We start from the raw sequence: 24,245 nt of genomic DNA, 5'->3' as shown, positions 1-24,245 counted from the left end.
TCCTACTGGCACTCAACAACTCAGTAGGTGGCGCCCGAGTTTTAAGCTGTGAAAGAGAGCATATTAAAAACGCGTCACAAACTTTAGTATTAGATTTAGAACTAGAACTTTGAGAATTAAGATGTTCATAAACAAAACGTTACTGTTAATGTAGCTATAGATTTAGCTTTTACTGATCTTCGATTTACATAAAATTCAAAATTTTTTTACAGCTAAGACTAAAGTTAAACCTTAATGTTGAAGACTGTGTGTTAAGGTTGAATTTGTGTTTTTATAAAAGATCTAACCTTTTACAATTGATTTAATGCAGTAATGTTGCATTAACATTAAATTAAGGAAAAAAAAAAACAAAATGTTAGATTTTAGTTTTCAGAAAACTGTAGAGGCTACTTGAGGAGTTTTATAGACACTCTTCTTTCTTAAAATTAATACTATATTTATTACTAATGCTAAAGTTACAGCTAAAGTTTTTTTTATAAATTTGGCTTTAGTAGTAAAATTGGAATTCATATTAATTAGTTAGTCATCCTTTGGCAACATTTTGATTTCACATAGTGATACTTTTTGTTACTTCTAGAATTATGGAGATAGGCTCGGATAGGGCCATTCTCAGCCAACCGTCGATAGATATGGTCATGTGCCTATTAGATCGGCGTCTGTATACTTCCGCTGATCCCACGCTTATGTCTCGATTGGCCGCTGCTTTATCCGCTTGCTCCCAGTTAAGTTTTTTGTCTGGCAACCAACGGATGTGGGCTCTTCAGACGTTACATAGGTAGTGTGTAACTTAAGTAATTCATTTTAGTTGAGAGTGCTAATTGTTATTTTGTGTACGTTGTTTAGATTACTGACGGAATCCAAAACCAATTCTGCTATAAATCAGCTCAAGAAACTGAGCTCTCCTGATGGAACTTTAGGCAGTTTCTTAGAAGAACTACCTCAGGCCATGTTAAGACAGTTTGAATACGAAGATAGTTCTGTCAGAGCGGGCCTGCACTTGATGCATTCCGATTTTTTTAAAGTATTAGTTGCTTTAGCCTGTGATTTAGAATTGGACAAAACCAGCGATATTATGGATAATCACAAGTGGTAAATCATTATTTCATATAAGACTTTTTACTTTAATGCAGGTATCGTTTAATTACAGGGTATGGTTTAGGAGATATTGTAATGCCGCACGGGTTGCAAAATCTTTAATACATCGTACGCCTCTACCCATGCATTTTTGCTTAGAAGTGCGTAAAAAATTTACTGACAGTCATACTGAAAGTTTGGACGCGCCTTCGGAAAAGTATTTGGAGCACGAAGATCATGGTGTATTTAAGAAAGAGCACGACGAGCAGCTTCTTGTTTGGTTGAATAGACGACCGGAAGACTGGACGTTAAGTTGGGGTGGTTCTGGTAAGTACAAACCTTACTTCTCGTCGTTTTTTACAAAATATGAAGTTAATTATGGCTCATTAAAGTGACGAAGGCGAAGAGAAAGCTAATTTGTTTTATAAGTTTTAGAATTAATGATGTTCATTTTATAATATGAAACTTCGTTACTAATGTGAAGATGAATTTAGTTTTTGTGATAATAGTTAAATTACACAGTTGTACATACAAGGTGAGTCAACGATATAGTTATTATCTTATTTGTTTCGAGAATAGTTATTAACGATACAAGGCCGATAACGGGTAAAAAACAAGCGATGTTTGGAACAAACGGAGTGCGTTATTTACGTATCGGCGGTGTGCCGTTCAACGGTTTTCCTCACACTGCAGGAGTTTCTTTTAAAAAAAGTTAAATACCCGCCATTTTATTGAGAGTTAGCGTAACAAAAGTGACTATAAAAATGAGAATGTCGTTGCCTAGGGTAAGTGTGTTTGTTGAATATTTGAAAATTGCGTGTTGTCAATGTCACGTCCAATCGAAAACCACAATAGAATGAACAGTTTTCTCGCAGTTCCGGCGGAAATATTTTTTACAAAAATAATATTAAACTCAACAATGTGTGTTACAATCTTTTTACTTATTGTTAATAAAATTAAACTTATCTCGGGCGTGGATAATTGATCATGAGATAGCCCTGCTAAGCCACACTTTTGGGTTTTAAGGTAGTCGAAAACATACACTGAACTAGGTGAAATGTACAATCTATATTTACAAATTACAAAGAATAAAAACAGTTAAGGCTGAAGGCTTAAAATTCACTCAGGAAATTACTCGAACACAGTTCTAGGGCTGTTGCTAACTCCTAACTTAAAACATACCGCTCTTACTGCCAGATTTACTGGAGCCGGGGACGAATCGGGATGCAGCGCTACAGCACGATCCTCCAGGCCAATGTCGTTGTTGTAGAATACCTAGGCAGAAATCAAGAGCAGCAAACAGCACCCAAAAACAATAAGCTAACTGACTTTGACCCGGTCGGTTAATCTGTTAAGTGGCAATAAGCCAGAATAAGGGACCACTTCTAGTGGTTACTACAAGGGTTAACCAAGCCAAGGTCAATACCTTAAAAGTCAAACAGTAACTATTACTCTAAATGCTATCAAGTTCAGTTCCAGTTGCTTTCTGAGTCACAATAAAACTACAACCCACTAACCAGGCAAAATGCTCCCTCCAAAACAGCCACCACACTCTGGGTGGTTTAGCACGTGGCTATCCACTGGCCAGTTATCCAGCAGGAAAACAAAATGGTGCCTGAATCTTTTTCCCTTCCAATCCACCAATCCACGAACTCTTAGCTCTCCGTAGCTACCGCGTGGTTCCGTCCACGGCAAATCAACCAAGTACCACTCCCTGCTTGTTTCCAGCAAATTACCCTGCTCTGATGACTCCAGGAGACAGGCTTTGACCACAACCAGGAGGGGCCCTTCAGATAAATCTAACCTTAAATACCCAGGTTAACACATGTCAAGAAAATTACCTTTTTATTTCCAAAAAAGGACGAAAAAGCAAAACGGCCCGCTTCCAACCACTGGAATACGGCCACCCTTAAATAAAACCAACATTAAAACCTGGGTTGCTTCTAGCAAATTAAGGCAACTTACCAAAATGGCGGAAATAACCTCACACACACGCGTGTCACAAAATCGAACACCAAATTCGTGGATCTCGCTCGATAGTCAGCGTGAAAAAAGAACTGGCCAGATGACAAATTGGCCTTTTATAGACTTGCACAATTCTAGAATCTCAGCGAACAAACTTTTCAAGTTGGCGATGCCTCATTTTGCCTGAACTCTATCGACACTATTGACATAGACTGACCGGCACGACAAGAATGACAACCAACTGTCACGACCATGGAAGTATACAGATGTTAAAGACGATTCAGCTGATGTTAACTCTGAATCACGGACAAACAAGTTACGGGCAAGGTTAAAAGTTACCTTACTTAAACAGTACAAAGCCTTGAAATCGTTTACATAATCGGCATCATCAAAAAATGAGTGAGAATCTCTTTATTCCTGCTGAAATCCATCAAGAAGCAACCTTATGCCTGCTACCAGCGAAAAGTAATAGTGTATACGAAAAAGAATTGGTGGAATTTAACAACTGGAGAAAAAAAAGGGATATATAGCAGAAGGAGAAATTACAGAAGAGGTTCTATTACCCTATTTTTGTAATGTGAAGAAACGGTTTGCTGCTTCTTCAAGAGGACCTTTGATGCGATGTAACGGATTTCCAAACTTGCCATAATAATTGACCAATTCTAGGAGAAATCGTACTTCCTTTGGCTGGATGGCGTAAATTATCGATAGCTTTCACACAAGCAGAGTCAGCACTGATTACATTTGCTGTGACGATGACTCCAAGGTATTTTACGGACGTAGGCGTAGGGTAAAACTTGCATTTTGGGAGGTTGAGACGAAAACCTCAATTTTGCAAACGCTGGAAAACTTTGTGAAGCCGTTTGTCATGTTGTTCTTTGTTAGGACACAGGCGACAAGAGTATTGTCGAGGTAGACGAGAATTCCATCAATTCCACATAGACAAGTTTCAATTGTGCCTTGAAAAATTGATGTTAGGTATGGGATAATTGTCGTCCTAAAGTAATTCGTTGAGGCCAGTCGAGTAGACAGCACAGAGTCTGATTTTGCCATTCGCTCGACGGGTTACGACAATTAATGTGGACCATTGTGAGCATTCCACTTGCGTCAAAATTACATTATTGACCATCGAGGCGGTCCAGCTCAGTTTTTTATGGATCCTGTACAGCCAAGGTGATGGTACGAAACTTCCGATAAACTGCTATTGCGTTGGGTTTTAGGTGAAGATGAACTTGTATCTTAATGAAAGTGCCATACCATCAAAGAAAAGTTCTGGTCACAATGTTTGGAATGTATTTATACAGGGTGTCCCTTTTTCAAGCGTCAACATGGCAATTTTGGCTATTTAAAGAGATGCAAATAAGTTTAAATTAGGGCAAACTTGCGCAATTTGGGGTCGAGTAAAATGCCCCTTTAAAAATAAAAATTCTTAGTTGTTCCGGAAATATCCGAAGAAAATTTTTTAATAATTTATTGGTTAAGAACACTGAAAATAAATGACACTTCACCATTGCCAATTTTTCTCCTCTCAACATGAAAAAATCAAATTTTAGAACCGACGTTTCGGTTCTTAGTTACCATCCTATTCATATTGGATTTTTGCATATTGGAATAGAACTTTTCATAATTAACTTGGATTTTGAAATGTTTAGCTTTCATTTTAATTTTTTGCTTAAATGAGTTGTTTGCTGTATTGTTATATGAAATTGTTTGAATTTTTTTGGTGATGAACCAGACTTTTTTCTTTTCACCATAAACTTATTTTTTCCAATGTGATTACGTCTGCTGCTATAAAAACACTACAAAACCAGGCTTCAGCAATAATTAAAAACGTATGTGGAAACTACACAAGAGACAGAATAAACTATTCAAATTCTAAATGGCGGCAAATGGCACAACAACCTCGAGTGTAAAGTGGCTTAATATCTTAAGCGAAGTCGAACCCGGTCATCGTACCAGCGGTATGCACCACCAGACATTTTGACGGTTTAAGGCTTAATTTAATTTTAGACAGAATGAAATCACACTCAGAACTTAAATCTTCAAAATAACTGACCTTGCATACGCTAAAATACACTTCAAATTTTCTACCACAATTAAATATTAAAGTAAATTTTTTATACTTTCAGTTCATTTAAATCACTGTTTCTAAACAAGTTTATTTGTATTTTAGGCACTATTTACGGTTGGGGTCACAATCATCGTGGTCAACTAGGTGGGGTCGAAGGAGCGAAAGTAAAAACACCTACGCCCTGTGAAGCTCTGACTCAATTGAGACCTGTGCAACTGGTTGGTGGAGAACAAACATTATTTGCTGTTACCGCTGACGGAAAGGTATACGCTACCGGCTATGGAGCAGGAGGACGTTTGGGTATTGGCGGCTGTGACAGCGTATTGGTTCCCACACTTTTGGAATCGATTCAGCACGTTTTTGTGAAAAAACTTGCCGTAAATTCCGGCGGAAAGGTAAGTTTGTTTACATTTTTATGTTTATTTCTTATTTTAGTTATTTGCAACAATTAATGTTAATCAAATGTTGCAAATAAAAAAATCATCAAAATATTTCTTTATGTAGGTCGTGCTGATTTGATCATTTTTGAATGAAGTGTATTTAAAATTTTCAGTGACTTCTGACTGTTACGTCACTTCCCTTGTTCATTTCATTAAACGAAGATCGAATATAAATGTTTTCGACCAATCAAAATAATAATTAATAATATTTTGTAATACGGCGAAACCGGATTGGGATTGATAAACAAAAAACAAAACCTCACCATTTTCAATCATAATACATTATACTACCAGTTGTTGCCAGTTTGACGGTTCAATTAATGTCAGATTATTTTGACGTTTTTATTAGTTTCGTGATAAACAGCGCGGTCGTCTTAAATAGAGTAGTTATGTGTCCAAAATGCCTTTCGAGTAAAAAAGAACAAATCTAGAAAGAAAAGTCGTTGGAAAAACATATTTAACGTTAAACGATGTTTTCAGGGTTGTTCAAGTTTTTGAGTTGAAAATAAGGGTTTTGTCAATGAAAATTGACATAAATTTTGACTTTTGTCATTCCAATATGACAAAAGTCAAAATATATATGACCAAGTGTTATCTGCTCCTCTAGAATATTTAACCAAGTTTGGTCAATATTAATAGAGGATGTCGCAACACAGGAGTTCATTATCAAACGCGTGTTGGCATATAGGTATTAGATTTGTGAAAGTCTCCAGTTCCTAAATAATTTTGATGTTCTTTAATTCGTTTTTTTAAAGGTATGGAGGTTTCACCTATATAAAATTGATTGCATTGGCAATGAATTTTATATATCACGTTTCTTGTAGATTCATTTTCATTGTGAGATTTTGTTTTAGTTAAGTGTGATCTTAATGTGTTTTGTTTGTTGTTCTAAATATTGTTCTGATGTTATATTTTTTAGCTATTCGTTTGATTTTGTCAGAAATACCTGGAATGTAAGGTATAAAAAGGTTTGTAAAAGGTAAAATTTGATTTTGATTTCCAGATGGTTTTGGATGTTCTAAATCCCTAAAACATTTATTAATAAATTATTATTAATGAATGTTTCAGGATAGTCATTTTCTTTTAGAACATTTTTAATGAACAATTTTTCTTTATTAAATTGTTCATTATTGCAAATAATTTTGGCTCTATCAAATAAACTTTTTACAATACCTTTTTTTACCATTATTGTATGATTGGATTTGTAGTTTAAATATCTATTTGTCTGTTTTGATTAGAATATCTAAGAATGGAAGTTTGTTTTTTATTTGAAAAATAAAATGATTGAGAAAAGCTAACTTTTTCACACTAGTGCGGGAAAAGTTACTTTTCCGCACTAATTTTTCCTTCGCTCGAACATTTCATAAAAAGGTGGGCAAATGGATATTACTTACCTGCAATTTATTTACCTGGATTTTACTTACCTGCAAAAAAGATGTACTTTTTACACTTGTTGCATAAATAACTATTATTAAAAACTGTACAGGGTGATTGATTGAATTTTGACCACCCCCTTAACTTTCTTAATTTTGATTTTAGCAAAAAACGTTAAATACAAAACCAGTAGATATTTAGGTCTACTTTATTTTTAGATAAACAGTTATTATACAGGGTGTCCCAAATTTGAGTAATAAACCAAACTTATGTTTTTTTTAAATACGATGACCAACTTTTTATCCGATATTTGAATTCTACGTCAAATTCTAGGCCTAATTGATGTAAAATGTCTGTATCGATATTCAACTGTTTCCGCAGCATCTGTTACTTTAACAATGTTTCCTCGACTATGTGATTAAGGGTTAATTTAGTTACTCAAATTTGGGGCAGCCTGTATAATAACTGTTTATCTAAGAGTAAAAGTATACCCAAATATGTATAACTGTTGCTACAACTAGTTTTTTTTACTAAAATCAAAAATACGGAAGTTAAGGGGGTGGTTAAAATTCAATCAATCAAGGACGCAATTTTGATCAAATTTGAAACAAGAACTTATGAAATGACTACCCATTATGTGATGTCAATGACGTTTGTCTAAAAATAAGTTGGCATGCATGTTGTCATTTTTAAAAAGAACTCATCCTAAAGGCCCTCTACAGTTCAGAAAAATCGTCGTGTGTAAAGTTTCATAAATTGTACTTGTACCTTGTAATTCACTCATTCTTTGATCAAAATTCTCTCAACGGTCTCAGAATTATGACAAAAAAACACTATTTTTGAGGCTGAACTTTGAAGGGCTGTTTTTTAAATGATTACTGATTACTTATGACTTATTTCTTGAAGGACCCATCACTGTTGCAGTAAAAATTTTTATAAAATAAATTATCCAATTTCTGCCAGCCCAGATATCAGTCTTGTTTTGGGCTTTGAACCGTACAACTCAATTATTTCGTAAACGAAGTTTCAAATCAGAATTTTACAAGAGATACATATTTTCTTTTGCAAATTGAACCACGAAATTATAAGAGGTTGTTTACAAAAAGAAATTATAAGAAACAGTAATTTTCGATCATCATGAAGTATCCAGTGATGTAGAAAATATGGGCGGAAAATGAAAACCATATTAGCCATATATATCATATCTACGCTACTGGGCAATTTTGACAAACGTCATTAACATCACATACGTAATTGGGAGTATTAATTTCATAAGCGCTTGTTCTAGATTTGATCAAAATTGCTCCAACGGTCTGACAGTTGTCATGTCAAAAATCCGATTTTTTAAGGTGAAATTTGGACGACTGTATATTCCTTAGGAGGCATTTTTCAGGAAAATGGCATAATGCTTGTTGACTTATTATTTGATGGGCTATAGAATGGTGAATTATTGAGATTTAAAAGTGGACCACCCTGTATTTTGGGATTGTGTTTGGTTTGGAAATAATTACATGAGAAATATTTTAGGTCCAGGTTTAGCCTAGTGTGTAAAGTAAAATGAGAAATTTGTTTTCCAGCACTGTTTGGCACTATCAGCTGATAATGAGGTGTATTCCTGGGGTGAAGGCGAGGATGGAAAACTAGGACATGGAAACAGGCTTTTATGTGAAAAACCTAAATTGATAGATGCTCTACAAGGTAAAATAGTAATCATAATAAGCACTAATAAACAATTTAGTAGTAAGTAGTTACCCACAGAGCTTCAAGAAAAAAATGTTGATATCTCGGCAATCTCGGTCCAAAGAATCTGCAGAAAATGTTTTCAGTTTCCTGTAGATAATGTCCGCAAGATAGCGTACTATTAATGTTCGTGAACAATTGTCTGCTATCGCGCTATAGACGATGGCCCGATCACGTGATCCGTGGTCTATGGGTAACATCAAAATCGTCACCTGGCAAACCCAATACGGACAACGTTGCGCTTATGGAATTGAGCAATCCTTATCATTCCTTTATCACTCTCTACTATCCTTGTCCTGTACTATCTCCATCTTTCTATGCTTGTCTCTGTCGCACAGTGGTGGCGTCAACTCGTTAAACAAAAGATCGGTCCATTCTCTTAATATGTCATTGATTCTTATTCGTCATTCAATCAAATCGTATAACGGCGTCATACAATCCTGTCGTACGACGCACATTGGTACGTTCTTATGGATGCCCGCGGTCATAATATAAAACACTACTTTTAATAAGTGAAAATTTGCTCGGATCTTTGAGATTTGATAAAAATATAATTTTATCTGTTTGTAAAAAAAAACATGGCCACATTTTTAGTAATTCACTATTTAATTTCAGGAAAAAAAAAAGAATTTTACAAAAACCCAATAAAACCTTAAATTTTAGTTAATATTTTCTCAAATTTTTTAAATACCAAGAAGTTTTATGAAAAACTACTACTCACTTATATAAAAAAAAACTACTCACTCATATAAAAATTTACAGCTTTTTTCCATCACATACGCTTGATAAATCTGTGTTGTAAGGTACAAGCAGAGATTAGAGAGATATGGATGTGCAAATCAAGCCTTGTCCCTAATAGTGTCCTCCTTATGTTGAAATCTGAGCATGCGTTTTTCAATTTTAATAAGGCGAGCCACTAATAGGGATTGTGCCTGCCGTAAAATAAGACTTGGTCATGCTTGGCTTTAAAGAGTCCTTATTGTACTTCGGTTAATTCCGTATCATATTCGGCGATTTTCGTTTCAATTCTTAGGTTAGAATTTAAAATAACAACTCCTTATAGTTGACATCTCCATAGTACTACAAAATTGTATAAACACTGCCTGACCTTTTTTACCTTAACAGCCTGGAGTTATTAAAAAGCAGTCACTAAAGTTTTCTACCATATCTCTCTAATACAGGATATCTTTATTAGTGGCTTAAATACGATATAAAATCTAAATAGGCAAATTTTGGCAACTGCCGAAATATTGATAGATACGGAGAAAGGTTAGAGGTTACATCAGTTCTAAAATTGAAGAGTCGTAAAGCGTCGCAAGCTATTTTGTGCATTACTTATTTTTTTAAATGTGTCAAAGTCTCGAGGTAAAAACATATCCATAGTTTATTTCTTTGGAAATCTATAAGTGATATTATTTCATTGTAAGAAAAGGTTTTTTGCTTCAATCCTAGAAAAAACAAATTATTAATCAGCGCCTCTGAACTAATATAATAAAAAAATTACAAATTCTTTGATACACAAAAATAATGAAATTTAAGTTTTTAGCGAAATGCGAAGGTATGTGATAACAAATGTGCTGATATGATAATAGTTATTTACATTACTAGTGTGGTATATAGCATTTTTATAGCCACCAGAAGCATTATATCGAGTTGTGGTGATCACACGAGTCTATTAATTTGCCATACCACACGACTTACACGAGTATTATACAGAATTTTATCTACGATTAACACAGTAATTATCAATTTTTAACTTTAACTTTCAGTTACGTAATGAGGGATTTTACAGTCACTAGTGCAATAATGATTGTACTCTTTAGAGTTATTTACCGCATTAGTGCAAAGAAATCAATTATTATCGCACTAGTGACTGTAAAATCCCTTATTACGTAACTCAAAGGAAGCTATGTAATGGATCATTTCCGTGCTAGTAGTAGATAAATAGTTATTTGTATACCTAGGCCGTGAAATGGTATTTTTTCGGCCGAAAGAAAGTTTGGCGTCCGAGGCCGTCTTACGGCCGAGGACAACAATCTTGAGGACGAAAAAATTATTTCACGGCCGAGGTGTACAGGGTGCTGCATTTTCGATCGTTTTACGGGGTAAAGAGAAAACGGTAATAGATAGAAAAAAAGTAGCATACGTGTTCCGACCTCATTTTCCGAGCTGAGATGACTGGCGAAGAGTGGGCTGCGCAAACTTCTTTTGTTTCAAAGATACAGGGGGTTTTTGAAAAATGGTCATTTTGGAACCTCCTCTGTATTTCATCTGCTATTAAAGTTATCAAAAAAGGAAAAACGGTTTCCGGTAGAAGTTTTGACGTAGAATCCAATGGCGTAGTCAGTTTTTTTCTATTACGTTTAGTTTCTGACATATGACAGTAAGTTATATTTTTTTAAATGGAACACCCTATATATTTTTATGTCATTTAATTCTGTTGATTTTTACTTTTTCAACGGTGTATTAAAACATATAAGTTTGTAAATGTTAATCTTGGTAATTAGAAAAAAGACGTTTCTTTAACAAAAACGGGCTAAATAATATGTATAAAAATACCCACAGTCGAAACAAAATTTGGCTATGTTCATATTAACATGTTACATGTCGTTTATAAACAGTGTTTTTTTAACTTCAACCTTAAAAATAGTAGAAAATAAAAATGTTCACTTTTCTTATTAAAGCGACGGTAGAACTGTTTGTAATTTAGATTTTTTTAATTATAGGATTTATTAAAAATATTGAATTTTCTGATGTGTTAGTTTATATGATTTCCGATTGTTTTTGTTTCGTATTTTAGATATTGGCATTTTTTTAACTTAGCAAACGACTTTTTTTTAAATAAGAGGATTAACCTCTACAAACTTATATGTTGTAATACACTGTTGAAAAGGTAAAAATTAACAGAATTAAATGACGTACAAATATATACGGTGTTCCATTTAAAAATATGTAACTTACTGCCATATGTCAAAAACTAAACGTAATAGAAAAAAAACCGGCTACGTCATTGGATTCTACGTGAAAAGTTTTACCAGATCCCGTTTTTATTTTTTTAATAACTTTTATAGCAAATGAAATACAGAGGAGGTTCCAAAATGACCATTTTTCAAAAACCCCCCGTATCTTTGAAACAAAAGAAGTTTGCGCAGCCCACTCTTCGCCAGTCATCTCAGCTCGGAAAATGAGATCGGAACACGTATGCTACTTTTTTTCTATCTATTACCGTTTTCTCTGTATCCCGTAAAACCATCGAAAATGCAGCACCCTGTACACAAAATTTTTTGTTCAAACGATATTTATTTAGAAATTCTTAATTTTTGATAAATAAAATGAGAAGGGTCTAGCAATCCCGGTGACGTTTATCGTTAAGTTTGCTGGTTATGCATTGTTGATGTGACGTTAAATAATAGACTGACTCTTGTCAGAAATATTTTCCATTTTTTCATTTAGGTACGCAAAAATGAAATTGGGAGACGAAGATTGCTGTACTGATATGGATGGGTGTACTGCTGTAATTGGTGCACACAGTGGTCACATAGAGAAATCGTAACCAGCAAGCAATAATAAGCGTAGACGGTGACATAGTGATTGTTAATTTACTTTTTCCCTGTATTTTTTTTTGGACGTAGGGCCGTAAAAGTGCATTTTACGGCCGCTAAACTGTACGTGAAGTGAGTACTTCACGTCCGTTTGAACAAAAAGGTATTTTTTTATATTTTGTTCAGTATTCTTAGTTTACTAGGAAAGTTTTCTAATAGGAACTATAGAAAAACTAAAATTTAAACATAATTTTTCGACGACTTACTTTGAAAGTACCTCATGTACGCTTCCATTTAGAAGCAGAAAGGGGTTATTTGCCGCGCGCGAGCAGAAAGAGATTTTCTGCTCTAGAGCGTTTTCGCTTTCTACTAACAATCTACTCACCAACTTTTTTCGGCGTTTCCATAACAACGCTTGACATACCTGTTTGAAATAACCACATTCCGTCAAAGTGATTTATCGGTGACAATGAGTTCGAGCGACGAAAATGATGTGAGTTGTCCTTCTAATCCACCCCACAGCAGTCGTCGAAAAAATATCGTCTATATTTCGAGCCAAAAGTACTTTTGCCGCTTTTACATGATTGCAGCGTTCGGCTTCGCCTCAAGCTGCAAATTTCATGTGCAAGCGGCAAATATATACTTTCCGCTCTTAATATAGAATATACTATTTTTACTTGACTTTTGGCAGCGGAATAATATTGCTGCTACCACTGTGCGACGCCGCAGTATCGTGAGTGTCCCCCTTAATGGAAAACTTGCCAATTTTGTTTTATCCAATAATAGGATTGAAAAGTGAATCCTAAGTATTTTTACTCTAAAATTAAAATTAACTATCTCTAAATACATTTACAGGATTTGAAGTCATTGATGTTGCTTGCGGAGGCGCACATTCAGCCGCAATCACAGCTTCCGGTCACCTATACACGTGGGGTAAAGGGAGATATGGTAGGTTGGGACATGGAGACAGCGAGGACCAATTGAAACCCAAACTTGTGGAAGCTTTAGTCGGTTATAAAGTAGTGGGAGTCGCTTGCGGATCAGGCGACGCTCAGACCCTTTGCATCACGGATGATGACAACGTATGGTCGTGGGGCGATGGCGATTATGGAAAACTGGGAAGAGGAGGGTTTGTGTTTTGTTTGTCCATAGCTCTTCTTTCTGACTTTTATATTCTATTTAGATCAGACGGATGTAAAATACCTATGAAAATTGAGAGCCTAGCAGGTCTTGGAGTGGTCAAAGTGGAATGTGGGTCTCAATTTTCGATAGCGCTGACTCGATCCGGCAGTGTGTATACTTGGGGCAAGGGTGATTATCATCGTTTGGGTCATGGCACTACCGATCATATACGGCGGCCTAAAAAAGTAGCCGCTTTGCAAGGGAAGAAGATAGTTTCAATAGCTACTGGGTCGTTACATTGTGTGGCGTGTTCCGATGATGGAGAGGTAATAAAAATATTTCTTTATCTTGTTTTTTTTATAGAATTGCTTTTTGACAATAATAATGGTTACTTTTAATATTGCGAATTTAATATGCACATGATCAACTCTAGATCGAAAGAAGACGATTTAGGGAAGGTAACCGTCATTGGTCTCTGATTCTACTCTGTTATTGATGATCTTGAAAAAAAGTCCATTTTTTGATGTGACTGAACTTTATTTTGACCGATTTTAGTGAAACTTGCTGTGATTTTGTTTTTAACTAACGCTCATGTTTTGTTGAAACAACCACGCCCATCCGCATTTCCAATTACCAAAAGTTGTAGTTTTGACATTGAAATTAATTTACTTATTATATTAACGATGGTGCTAAATTTCTATATTATTACTTTTGAAATAGAACTGCGTATCGCCGTTTAACAGAAGTAGTGTTTGGCATTCAGACATGAAATGAAAATCAGGCAAACGTTTTGTTTCGCATTCAGTTTGTTCATCCCAATTGAAGAGGTTTACCCCAGAAAGGTAGAGGTCGACCCCAAAAGGTTGAGATAGGAACATGCAAGCCGTTTTGCTCTATCTCATTCTGATTAAGGGCTATGACACTCCAAAATCTAAAAATGTCATTTTTCAAAACCTCAATATCTCGAAAACCGTTGTAGATAGATATAGGCCTTGTATAACAAAATTTATTTATTTATTCGTGTCAGAAGCATCATTATATAACAATAAATACATACTAGTTAATTAACACATTATATCAAATGTCTATAATCACAGACGTGAGCTAAACACTTTGTGCCCAGAAGCGGGCGACGTCAATTGCGTTCGGCTTTGCTGCCATAAGGTCCTCTATGGTACATCTAGCGGGGCACAGCGGGCAGGTGTACATATGTTGCGTGGTTTGCAGTTCTCCACAATCACAGAGATCGGAGTCCACGGGGTAGCCCCACTTATTTAAGGTGACTTTCGATCTCGCCGTGTCCGTCCGCAGTCTGTTCAGCGCCTTCCAGATTTCCCAGTTTTCACCGCCTCCTGGTGCCAGCTCTTCATTCGGCTTCATCCAGTGTTGATTTGAGGTCTTCCTCCAGAGGTCCACTCTGGTTTTAGGTTCTTCGTAATCTTCTGTCGATCTCAGGAAGCTTCGCCTTGATTTTAGTCGCTGGTGGGCCGGTTGAAGGCCGTAGAGGGGGTGGCGTTTAGATGTTGCTGCTTTGGATCGCTCTTTGAGTGCAGCTGCTTCCCTACGGATGGCAGGAGGAGCGATGCCAGCTAGGTGGTGGATTTTGTTCAGGGGAGTCGGCTTCAAGCATCCGGTGATGATTCTGCTTGTCTCGTTGAGGGCGACATCGACTTGTTTTGCATGCGCTGAGCCATATAACAAAATGAAATTAAACCATTCCTTTATTTTTAAATTTTCCATCGTAGAACATCGCGGAATAACGTGGCGACATCTGTTACTTAAAATATAATATATAATATAATATAATATATTTTAAGTCAACTCGGTCGACTGGAATAGTCGGTAGCCGCGCTTGCAGTTGACCTTGTAGTGGCGATTAAATTTTAAAGTCGAACCTGATTTTTTGATTTTTAAAAATTAGTGCAAAAACACTTGCCGCGATATAAAAGAAACCTGTATTGTCATTCGTTCTCGAGCTTAAAGTAGATTGACTTCTGTAAACTGCGGGCAGATGGAACTATTGTAGTTTTACCAAAATCTATCCCATAAGCAATATCTTACTAGCCCCTGATTATTATAACTTTAGTTGCACGTCAGAACACAGGTGATTCTATTGCCAACCGAACTCACTGGACAATAACATTGCATAGATACGGAAATTTAAATTACCCATCTTATGTTGGCAATAGTGCGCAATGTTGTCGTCTGTTTTTCGATTTTCTTGATACCGGTCTATTCCGATCACCGATTATCTCACCCGATCGTTATACGTCTCAAAGTGTTTGACGTAAATATCAGCGTTTTCGAAATTTGTTGTGACTTGTAATCCTGTTTTATGTTCCTGTCATTAACCGGTTTACTTGTGGATAAACAACCTGTCACGTAGTTGTCTGTTATACCAATATCATCGAATCCTGGCTCCAAGCAACTTTATTCTATTAGATTTTTGTGTGGAGCTTACGTTTATAGTTTGATCTAAAAATGGTGTATTACCATTTATTTACTAACATGAGTAAGCTTATTCAACCAATAAAAAATATTGAATTGTTAAGCCCCTACCTGAAAATCTACGCAAATAAACGTGTCTAACGAGTCATCATTATTCAAAGTTTAAACACAGATGCCGAGTAAAACACATCAGATCTGAAACCCCTCAACTCAGGGTCTTCTAAACACGATTAAACTATGCTTCCCTCATTCTCAATACCCCAAAAGTTTAATTTAAACACTAAAAACCACTCAGACCTTTCTGCAAATTCAATTCAAAATGTAAACAAACACGGTTCTGACATTCCATGTCACATTTGAAAGTAAAATCATATTCTTCAATTTCGGTTTGTTTTTTATAACATTGACAACGCCGCTCATTTTCACCTTGATGACATGCAACTAAAGTTATAATAATCAGAAGGATGCACTCTGGGGGCTCCCAGGATTCCGAGTCGTCGGACTATGGCTCCCAGGACGGTGGTTTTATTAAACCAGCGTCTAAAAAACGTGGTTGGAAACCAAAAAATCCAGTCCCTACTCCCACAACACCAACTCAGGACACCAAGAGAATTGCGCTTAGAGAACATCTAATATGACCAAAACTCCTACAACAATACAACCACCAACTACAAGAGCTCCACACAATAAACATCCGGTATTCAGCCACACCTTCATTGTTAATGCTGCACCAACAACTACCTGGGTTCAACTCGCATTAAAGTGGGGAGAACTGAAGCCCAACAACAAGGACATCATAATTAAACAGGAAAGTTGTTTCGTAATCAAAACGAACGACGAAGACAAATCAATTCAGATTCTACATCATCTCCAACAAGACAATCTAATCACGACATTTAAACTACTATTAACTGACAACCCAGCAACTTTTCAACATCAAAAAACCAACCGTAATATCACACCATCCTACTCTGTGGTGGCTACTGGGGTAGACCTAAATATTACAGACGAAATGTTCTTAAAACATCTGGACAACTTGGGTCTGAAAGTCAGATTCTCCAAACGTATAATCTCTAGGGAGAGAAACAGCCCAACTCTGATGATGCGACTCATAACTGGCGACCTCACTACTTATGAGAAGCTCATGAATGACCGCTCGGTACACTTTCTTGGACGCGTATTTAGAGTGGTAGAAAGTAAACCACCAGCCCCGATTCCTGCTCCGTGCAGCAGGTGCAACTCCTTTGAACACCGGACGGAGAACTGCAGGACGCCGGTCAAATGCACCAAATGCTTTGGGCCGCATGCGACCGGTTCTTGTAAGTCTCCACTACCCCCCAAATGTGCTGCCTGCCAATCTGACGATCATTCTGCATGGAGCATGAAGTATCCAAAGAGGTCGACCACACCGATCAACGTTATACCCAACGTCAAAATTAAGTGTCTTAATAAGCGGACAGTCGAGGTGTCAGATGTACTTTCTGAATGAACTAAACAAACCCACTAATATCAATCGTGAAGAACTGTTGAAAAAAATGCTCAAACGGTTTGTGGAAGATTATGACATCTACACTTCGGTTGTCTTCTTTGGCAATCACATGTATATACTTATGTTTGATATGCTCCTCCCTAACAAAAATTCCCCGACAGAACCCCAAGACCAACTCAGACAAACAATTACGAACATAGAACATTCAATCTAAAACTACTTTACGTCAACATTAACGGACTGAACAACAAGAAACATTTAATCTACAATTACATTGAACGTAACGAAACTGACTGCTGCATGTTTGTAGAAACAAAAACCAACATACAGAGACTGGCAATTCATATGTAAACATGGAAATACTGTAAAACCCACTAACTCATACTAGACTCACTTAACGACTGCATAAAATCCAACACAATTCCGGATACATGGAAAACTGATATAATAATACCCATTCCAAAACCTGGACGACAACACACAAACACAAAATTACAGACCCATCACACTACTTCCAGTACTTAGTAAACTGCTTGAACTTATTATTAAAAATAGACTTCAAGAACAGATCGGACAACATATACCACCATACCAGTTTGGTTTTAAACCAAAGCACTCGACTATACACCCACTTTTCATCTTAACCAACAACATACAAAAAACACACCTCAACAACAATAAATCGGCTTGTTTATTCATGGACATAAACAAAGCTTTTGACAGTGTTTGGCATAAGGGACTACTCTACAAACTACATAGACTTAACACACCACAATACCTACTTTTACACTGTCAGAAACTAACTGGAAGACAGACAACTGCACGTTCGAATAGACAACACACTCTCCTTTTCCTTCAGTCCTGAGCAGGGATTACCGCAAGGTTCACCTCAACTCACCTTTACTCTATAATCTGTACTGCCATGACATACCTATACAGGGTGTCCCACGACGAAAGACATCGATTGATATTGGAAAAAGTATAAATAGGAGAGTTTTGAAAATTTGGCAGGATACTGATGTGGGCATGCCCAATCCAACTAAAATATTTTCAAGATAGTTGCACGGCTCATCAGAGAGAAAATACAAATATACAATTTTTTATTGTTCTTTTGTTTTTTCTAACTCATAGAGTTGAGTACAGATGTCACCAGATGTTGCACACAACTATCATTTCTGGCATCCAGTTGACTATACTGGAACGAAGGTTTTGTTCTTTGGTTATCAAGCCCTATAGCCTCTCTGATGAGCCGTAATACGGCGAAACCGGTCAGAGGATTGGGATTGATAAACAAAAAACAAAACCTCACCATTTTTAAAGTTGGATTTGCAACAAAATAGCCCAAAATTGCAATTTCTACATTTGTATTATTAAGGATTGGTTTTGTTTTAATAGCTTTTATCTTCACATATCCCGTATTCTTAAAATTTTCAATTATTTGCTTGACAGCTTTTGGTGATGGCTTTGGTTTTTCTGGATAACGAGCGGCAAATACCTCACATGTTCTACTCACAACTTTATCAAATTCTCCGTAAATAATAAACAGTAGTCGGATTGCGAACGCTCGATTCGAAGTGAGTTGGTATCGAATCGTGATTTTAAATGATTTTTTTTGATACTTTGTGAGTTCGAAACAAAGTGAAATATTTGATAGCATATTTGATAAAGCGTTCTCTTTAGTGTCTGACTTGTTTTCAGTTGAGTTCACAGAGTATCACAAAACAGCAATTACAATCATGATTCGAGACAGACTCGTTTCGTATCGAGTGTTCGCAATCCGACTGCTGATTTAAGTAATCTTGGTTTGAATAACGTAACCGCGACGGCATATTTGCAGTTGTCAAAACACTCAAAACTAGTGTTATTAACATGCCCTGCAGGTCTCCAATATCACCGTATGTCAAAAGCATGACCAACTAGAACACCACATAATCCCAACCGTGCAGCATAATAAAAAAAAATTTATTCTCAAATAAAACGAAATGGGTTGGATTTAGGTATAGGCAAGTAAATTGAAACTTATAGTAATTTTTAATGCTCAAAATGATTCCGTCATAAAAAATGTGGGCTTCTATTTAAAAAACTTGAGATTTTTCATTTTTTTTAGTGGCAAGTTTATGATTTTTTTTTGACGACCCTGTATACAAATGAGTCATTACGCACCCTCAGTTTAATAAAACGATCCTTTATTTACAATAACCCAAAGTTTCATTACAAAATGAAATACGGTTTTAACATAGTACAAAAATATGTTGAGCGTTGCAATTGTCACTTTTTTGGAAAAACATCAAATATTTCGAAAACGGCTAGAGATAGGCATAGGGCATTCTATACAAAAGTTGGTCTGAATGAAGTTGGTGGAATTTTGTGAGGAATCCAAATATGTAATAATATATAGGATGTTCTATTTAAAATAAGAAAGTTGTGATCGACTTCCGGTATAAACGGAAGTGCAACCATCTTGAAAATATTTTAGTTGGATTGGGCATGCCCACATCAGTATCCTGCCAAATTTTCAAAACTCTCCTATTTATACTTTTTCCAATATCAATCGATGTCTTTCGTCGTGGGACACCCTGTATATAGGTATATAGAATTTTGCACTATTTTCAACTAGTCGTCCCAACACAAGACCACTTACTTAGGCTCGGTCTTGATACCTAAAAAACCTAACGTTTCGGTGGAAAATCTACCACCGTCTTCAGAGAATTTAAAAAATAAAAACACTGGCGGAACACAGAAAACGACAACTTAGTAAATATTAAACCTGATTGTGAAGCAATTTAGAGCTTCGAGAAGCTACGAGAGGTTTTGGCAATAAAAATTGACATAATTTTATAATTTTTTATTGAAAAAACCCGGCATGGCCGGATTCGTTTTCAAGCTCCATGGAGCGAGCTGAGCGTTTTGACCTCACGATGGCGTAATTTGGCAAAACCATAATTTGACCAATTGTCAAATTACGTCATTGTGACGTCAAAAAAGCTCTGTTCGCTCCATCGAACGTGAAACCAAATGCGGCCTTAATCAAGCAGAAGGCTCTATGACGTAACATTTAGTCAAGACAATAAGTTCTTAAAATTAGTAATATTCATTTAATATACGTATAATTTCTCAATACTTTGCAAGTAATTTGAAGTATTACTGGCAAATTAGCTTACAAAAATAAAAATATTTACATAAAAAAAATTGTCCTGGTTCGCTAACGCACTACTGGGGATAAATGGGCTAAGATCGGCTAGGTATGTTCCAATACATGAGTTAAAATAGAATGTTTTAACCCACCGACCCATTTTAAAGTGCTTATGTTGACCTGTCTCCGAAGGTAACCAATCAAGTGCTTCGGGGATGGTTGGCAATTAAAACTCTCCACAAGATGGATTCCTATAAATTTCACCCTAAAACTAAGCTTTAAAACGTTTTAAAGCTTTTAAAAGCTCAAGAAACTCTTAAAGGTAGGGCTCAGAAAACGGCCACTAAGAACGTCGTGTTTATTACATGTTTGTTATTATTTATTATTGTAACCTTTTTTGAGGTCTTGTGTCTTGCACCAACTTGCTGACCCAAAACCATATTAGTTTTGTAGAAAATCATGCATTGTCCTTTCAGATGATGTATTAATATATACTCGTACTTTTCATATACTGAGCGTGGTTTTAATTACTTTTTTTTGTACCTTTATTCTCCGTAATTACTAACATATCATTTTAATATACTATGAAGGGCTTCAGGCCCGGTCAAAACCGAAATATGAAAGTTATCCGGGCTTATAAGTCGTGGTCCAATGGAATTTTTTCCTGACGTTTCGTACACATCTGGGGCGGACATTATCAAAGGCGATGGCGTAACGGTAGAAGTGCTCTTCCGTACCTCTCGACGATGACTGGCTCGACTGTGCGCGCGCGCCTGTATTCGTTGGCAGGGAATACGGCCTCAGATAGACGGGTCAAGCAAGACTACTGCTTTTTACCCTCCCATCGCCGTAGACCAAAAGATAGGTCTGGAAGAGGAAGTCGCTGCAAGTCCAGGAATTTTCCCTTTCGGGAAGTTCCCAGAGTTACATCCGCATCCAAACAGCCGGCTTTCGTCCGTCTGTTTTTACATTCTAAAGTTTTGGGGAGTTAGGGTCTGGTGAGTGGGGGATGGTTTTCCCCCTTTTGCATAGCAAAGCAGGGGAAAATGCCGGGAGTGCAGCCAGAGCCTAGTTAGCACCAGGTTAGCTGCGGAAAGGTTCTACCCAGTTGTTGAGAATGAGTTCTCGCAATCCGGGGGGAAGGTCTTGGGGGAATTTGCGGTCCTCTTCTTGGCTGGTTGGTCCTGAATTGTTATCTATCTGAAACAGAAAGACAACTTATTATTATTAATACCGTTACCCGTTATGCAGTAGCTGGTATCGGGGTCGTTTGTGGGGTGCTTCTAGCTCCGGGTCGTAGTTTACTGCCTCTCGCAGTAACTGATTTTCGCTGCTTTCCGCTTTTTGGAATATCTTCACTGCGCTCTGTTTGATCCTTTCAGTTGCGGTGATGAATTTCAAGTCTCGCTGGATGTCCACGTTTCTGACGTACCATGGGGCGTCCACCGCTGTCCTAAGCGCAATGTTTTCCACAGCTTGGAGTTTCTTCAGGTGCGGTTTGGCCGCGTAGGCCCATCAAGAACCGTCTTGATGAGCGTCACTTTGCTCCGAAGTGCCAGCTTCGATGTCCTGCATGTCATGGGGTACAGTTTTGCTCTGGTCGCTCTGGCTTTCTGTCTGGCGTATTCTGTGTGGCTACCCCACGTGAGTTTTTGGTCCAACTTGACCCCAAGGTACGTCGCCTCGTTGCGCCACTCTATGTCCACGTCTTTTAACCTGACGTTGCCTTCTATCCTCAACTTTAGTCTTCTTTTGAAGATTATGGTCTGCATTTTCTCCGCGTTTAGGTCAATCTTCCATGTGTTGCACCATTTCTCCAATGCTGTGATCTCCTCTTGCAGGTATCGGGTCAGGAGTCGGCCGCTCCTGCTCCGGGCCATGATCGCAGTGTTATCCGCTTAGAGTGCTAAGCTGGTTCGCTGAGTTCTAGGCGGATCTGAAACATAAATGTTATAGAGAAATGGCGACAGTACTGCACCTTGCGGCACTCCTGCTTCCATTTCCGTATAACTTGAATGGACGCTGTCGATTTTGACTCGAAAGCCACGAGCTGAAGCATCTTTATTAGAAGTCCTCTGTGGCAAACCCTGTCGAAGGCATTGGAGACGTCTAGCAGCACGGCTCTTGTCGCTTCTTTCCTGTTGAATCCTTCCGTAATGTACTCGGTCATCCTCAGGACTTAGAGTTCCGTTGATAGTGTCCTCCGGAATCCAAATTGCTCGTCGGGGATGACGTGCAGGTCCTCTTCTTGCTCCTTTAGCCTCCTGAGGATGATAACTTCTGCCACTCTTCCCAAGGTGCCTTTCTGATGTTGAGGTGCCGCAGGATTTCCTGTAGCTCCTCTGACGTTGCGTGCCGGATTGGCTGGTCGTCCGGCAGCCATCGTCGTCGATGTCGTTCTCCTGAAATTGTTTCTCTAGGCTCGACTGCTGGAGCGTTGGTCGTATTTATACCGGTGGGAAGCTTTCCACTGGACATTGCCAAATTGTTTGGACAATGCCTAACCACCACTTACTTCTAATGGCAGGGTGAATTCTTTGAACAGAATGATGGTGTAGCAATAGGAAGCCCTCTCAGTCCGGTAATAGCAAACTATGTTATGGAAACATTCGAAATAAATAATGCTCTCGTCACCGTTCCAAACAAACCAAAGTGCTAATTTCGATACGTTGACGATACCTTTGTAGTTTGGAGCCACAGTAAAGACGAACTGCAGAAGTTCTTGGTACATCTAAACTCCATAAATCCAAGAATTCAATTTTCTATGAAGATTGAATAAGAAGAACGTCTACCTTTCCTAGATGTTATGGTGACAAGGAAACTTGATGGAACACTGTCCCACACGGTGTATCTAAAACCAACACACACGAATCGTTACTTCAATAGTGGATCTAATCATCACCCTAGCCAAAAAAGAGGAGTGATTAAAATCCTATCGGAGCGGACAAGAAAGATTTGCGGACCATCAGAGTTGGCTTAAACAACTGGTAAGGGTTTTCGGATGGAACGGGTACAGTTGACAACAATTCAACAGAGCCACTCGCCCAAAAAACATCGAACTACGTAGACAACAAACGGGGGATGTTGAAGAGAAAGTTGGTTGGACTTGCTTGCCATACATACACAAGATCATGAATAGGATTGGAAGGATTTTAGAGAAGCACAAGGTCAAGACGGTCTTTAAACCAACACGCACGATACAACAGAGTCTCAGATCGACCAAAGACAAACGGGATCCTTTACCAGCTTCTGGAGTTTACAGGATCCCATGCAGCTGTGAATCCGTATATATTGGAACGATTAAACATAGTGTCAATACGAGAATAGTAGAGCACAAGAGAAGTTGCAAACTTGGACAGACCGAGAAATAAGCTGTGGCTGAACATGCACTTTCTAGAGGGCACAATATTTGTTTTGAACAGGTGGAGGTTTTACATCGATCACAACGTTACTACCCTAGATTAACTAGAGAACCCATTGAGATCCTTAACCACGAGAACATCATCAACAGAAAGGAAGATATCACCTTGTTAAATCCGATGCGTAACCGTTATGTGCAACGACCGTTACGTCATCCTTTGATAATATCCGCCGCACATGTAGACGAAACGTTAGGAAAAAATTCCATTGGACCACGGCTTATAAGCCCGGATAACTTTCATATTTCATCATTCTAATATGCAAAATAATCGAGTAGGTTATGCTCTTATAGTTGTGGCTCCGTACTGAAGTAAGTGAAGTTATTTTTAAGGTAATAAACTACATTCATATAATATAATAAATGTTCAATAAAAGGTCCATAAAAAATATGGTTAATAGTGGAAAAAATGATTCTTGACATACGGTC

General features: G+C 37.4%; 1 protein-coding gene and 1 long non-coding RNA gene across 2 annotated transcripts in view; one reads left to right on the top strand and one right to left on the bottom strand.

Moving 5' to 3' along the window:
- The window catches only part of HERC2 (E3 ubiquitin-protein ligase HERC2), a 162,166-nt gene that overhangs the window by 124,980 nt on the left and 12,941 nt on the right, over positions 1-24,245 (top strand). The window contains exons 57-63 of the mRNA XM_081974333.1: positions 578-775; positions 844-1,089; positions 1,148-1,401; positions 5,213-5,505; positions 8,502-8,622; positions 13,062-13,335; positions 13,390-13,654. Of these exons, the coding sequence (XP_081830459.1) occupies positions 578-775; positions 844-1,089; positions 1,148-1,401; positions 5,213-5,505; positions 8,502-8,622; positions 13,062-13,335; positions 13,390-13,654 (1,651 nt within the window). The remainder of the gene's footprint in view (positions 1-577; positions 776-843; positions 1,090-1,147; positions 1,402-5,212; positions 5,506-8,501; positions 8,623-13,061; positions 13,336-13,389; positions 13,655-24,245) is intronic.
- On the bottom strand, positions 2,124-3,378 carry LOC145725549 (uncharacterized). The gene is made up of 3 exons (XR_014177335.1): positions 3,040-3,378; positions 2,916-2,982; positions 2,124-2,861 (listed from the first exon to the last, which is right to left on the bottom strand). It is a non-coding gene; the product is annotated as an uncharacterized LOC145725549 (long non-coding RNA).

Source organism: Ips typographus, linkage group LG2, assembly GCF_016097725.1.
Source record: "Ips typographus isolate SLU linkage group LG2, UJ_Ityp_2.0, whole genome shotgun sequence".
Lineage (NCBI taxonomy): Eukaryota > Metazoa > Arthropoda > Insecta > Coleoptera > Curculionidae > Ips > Ips typographus.
The sequence above is the reverse complement of the archived record's forward strand: the minus strand, read 5'-3'. Positions and strand labels throughout refer to the sequence as shown.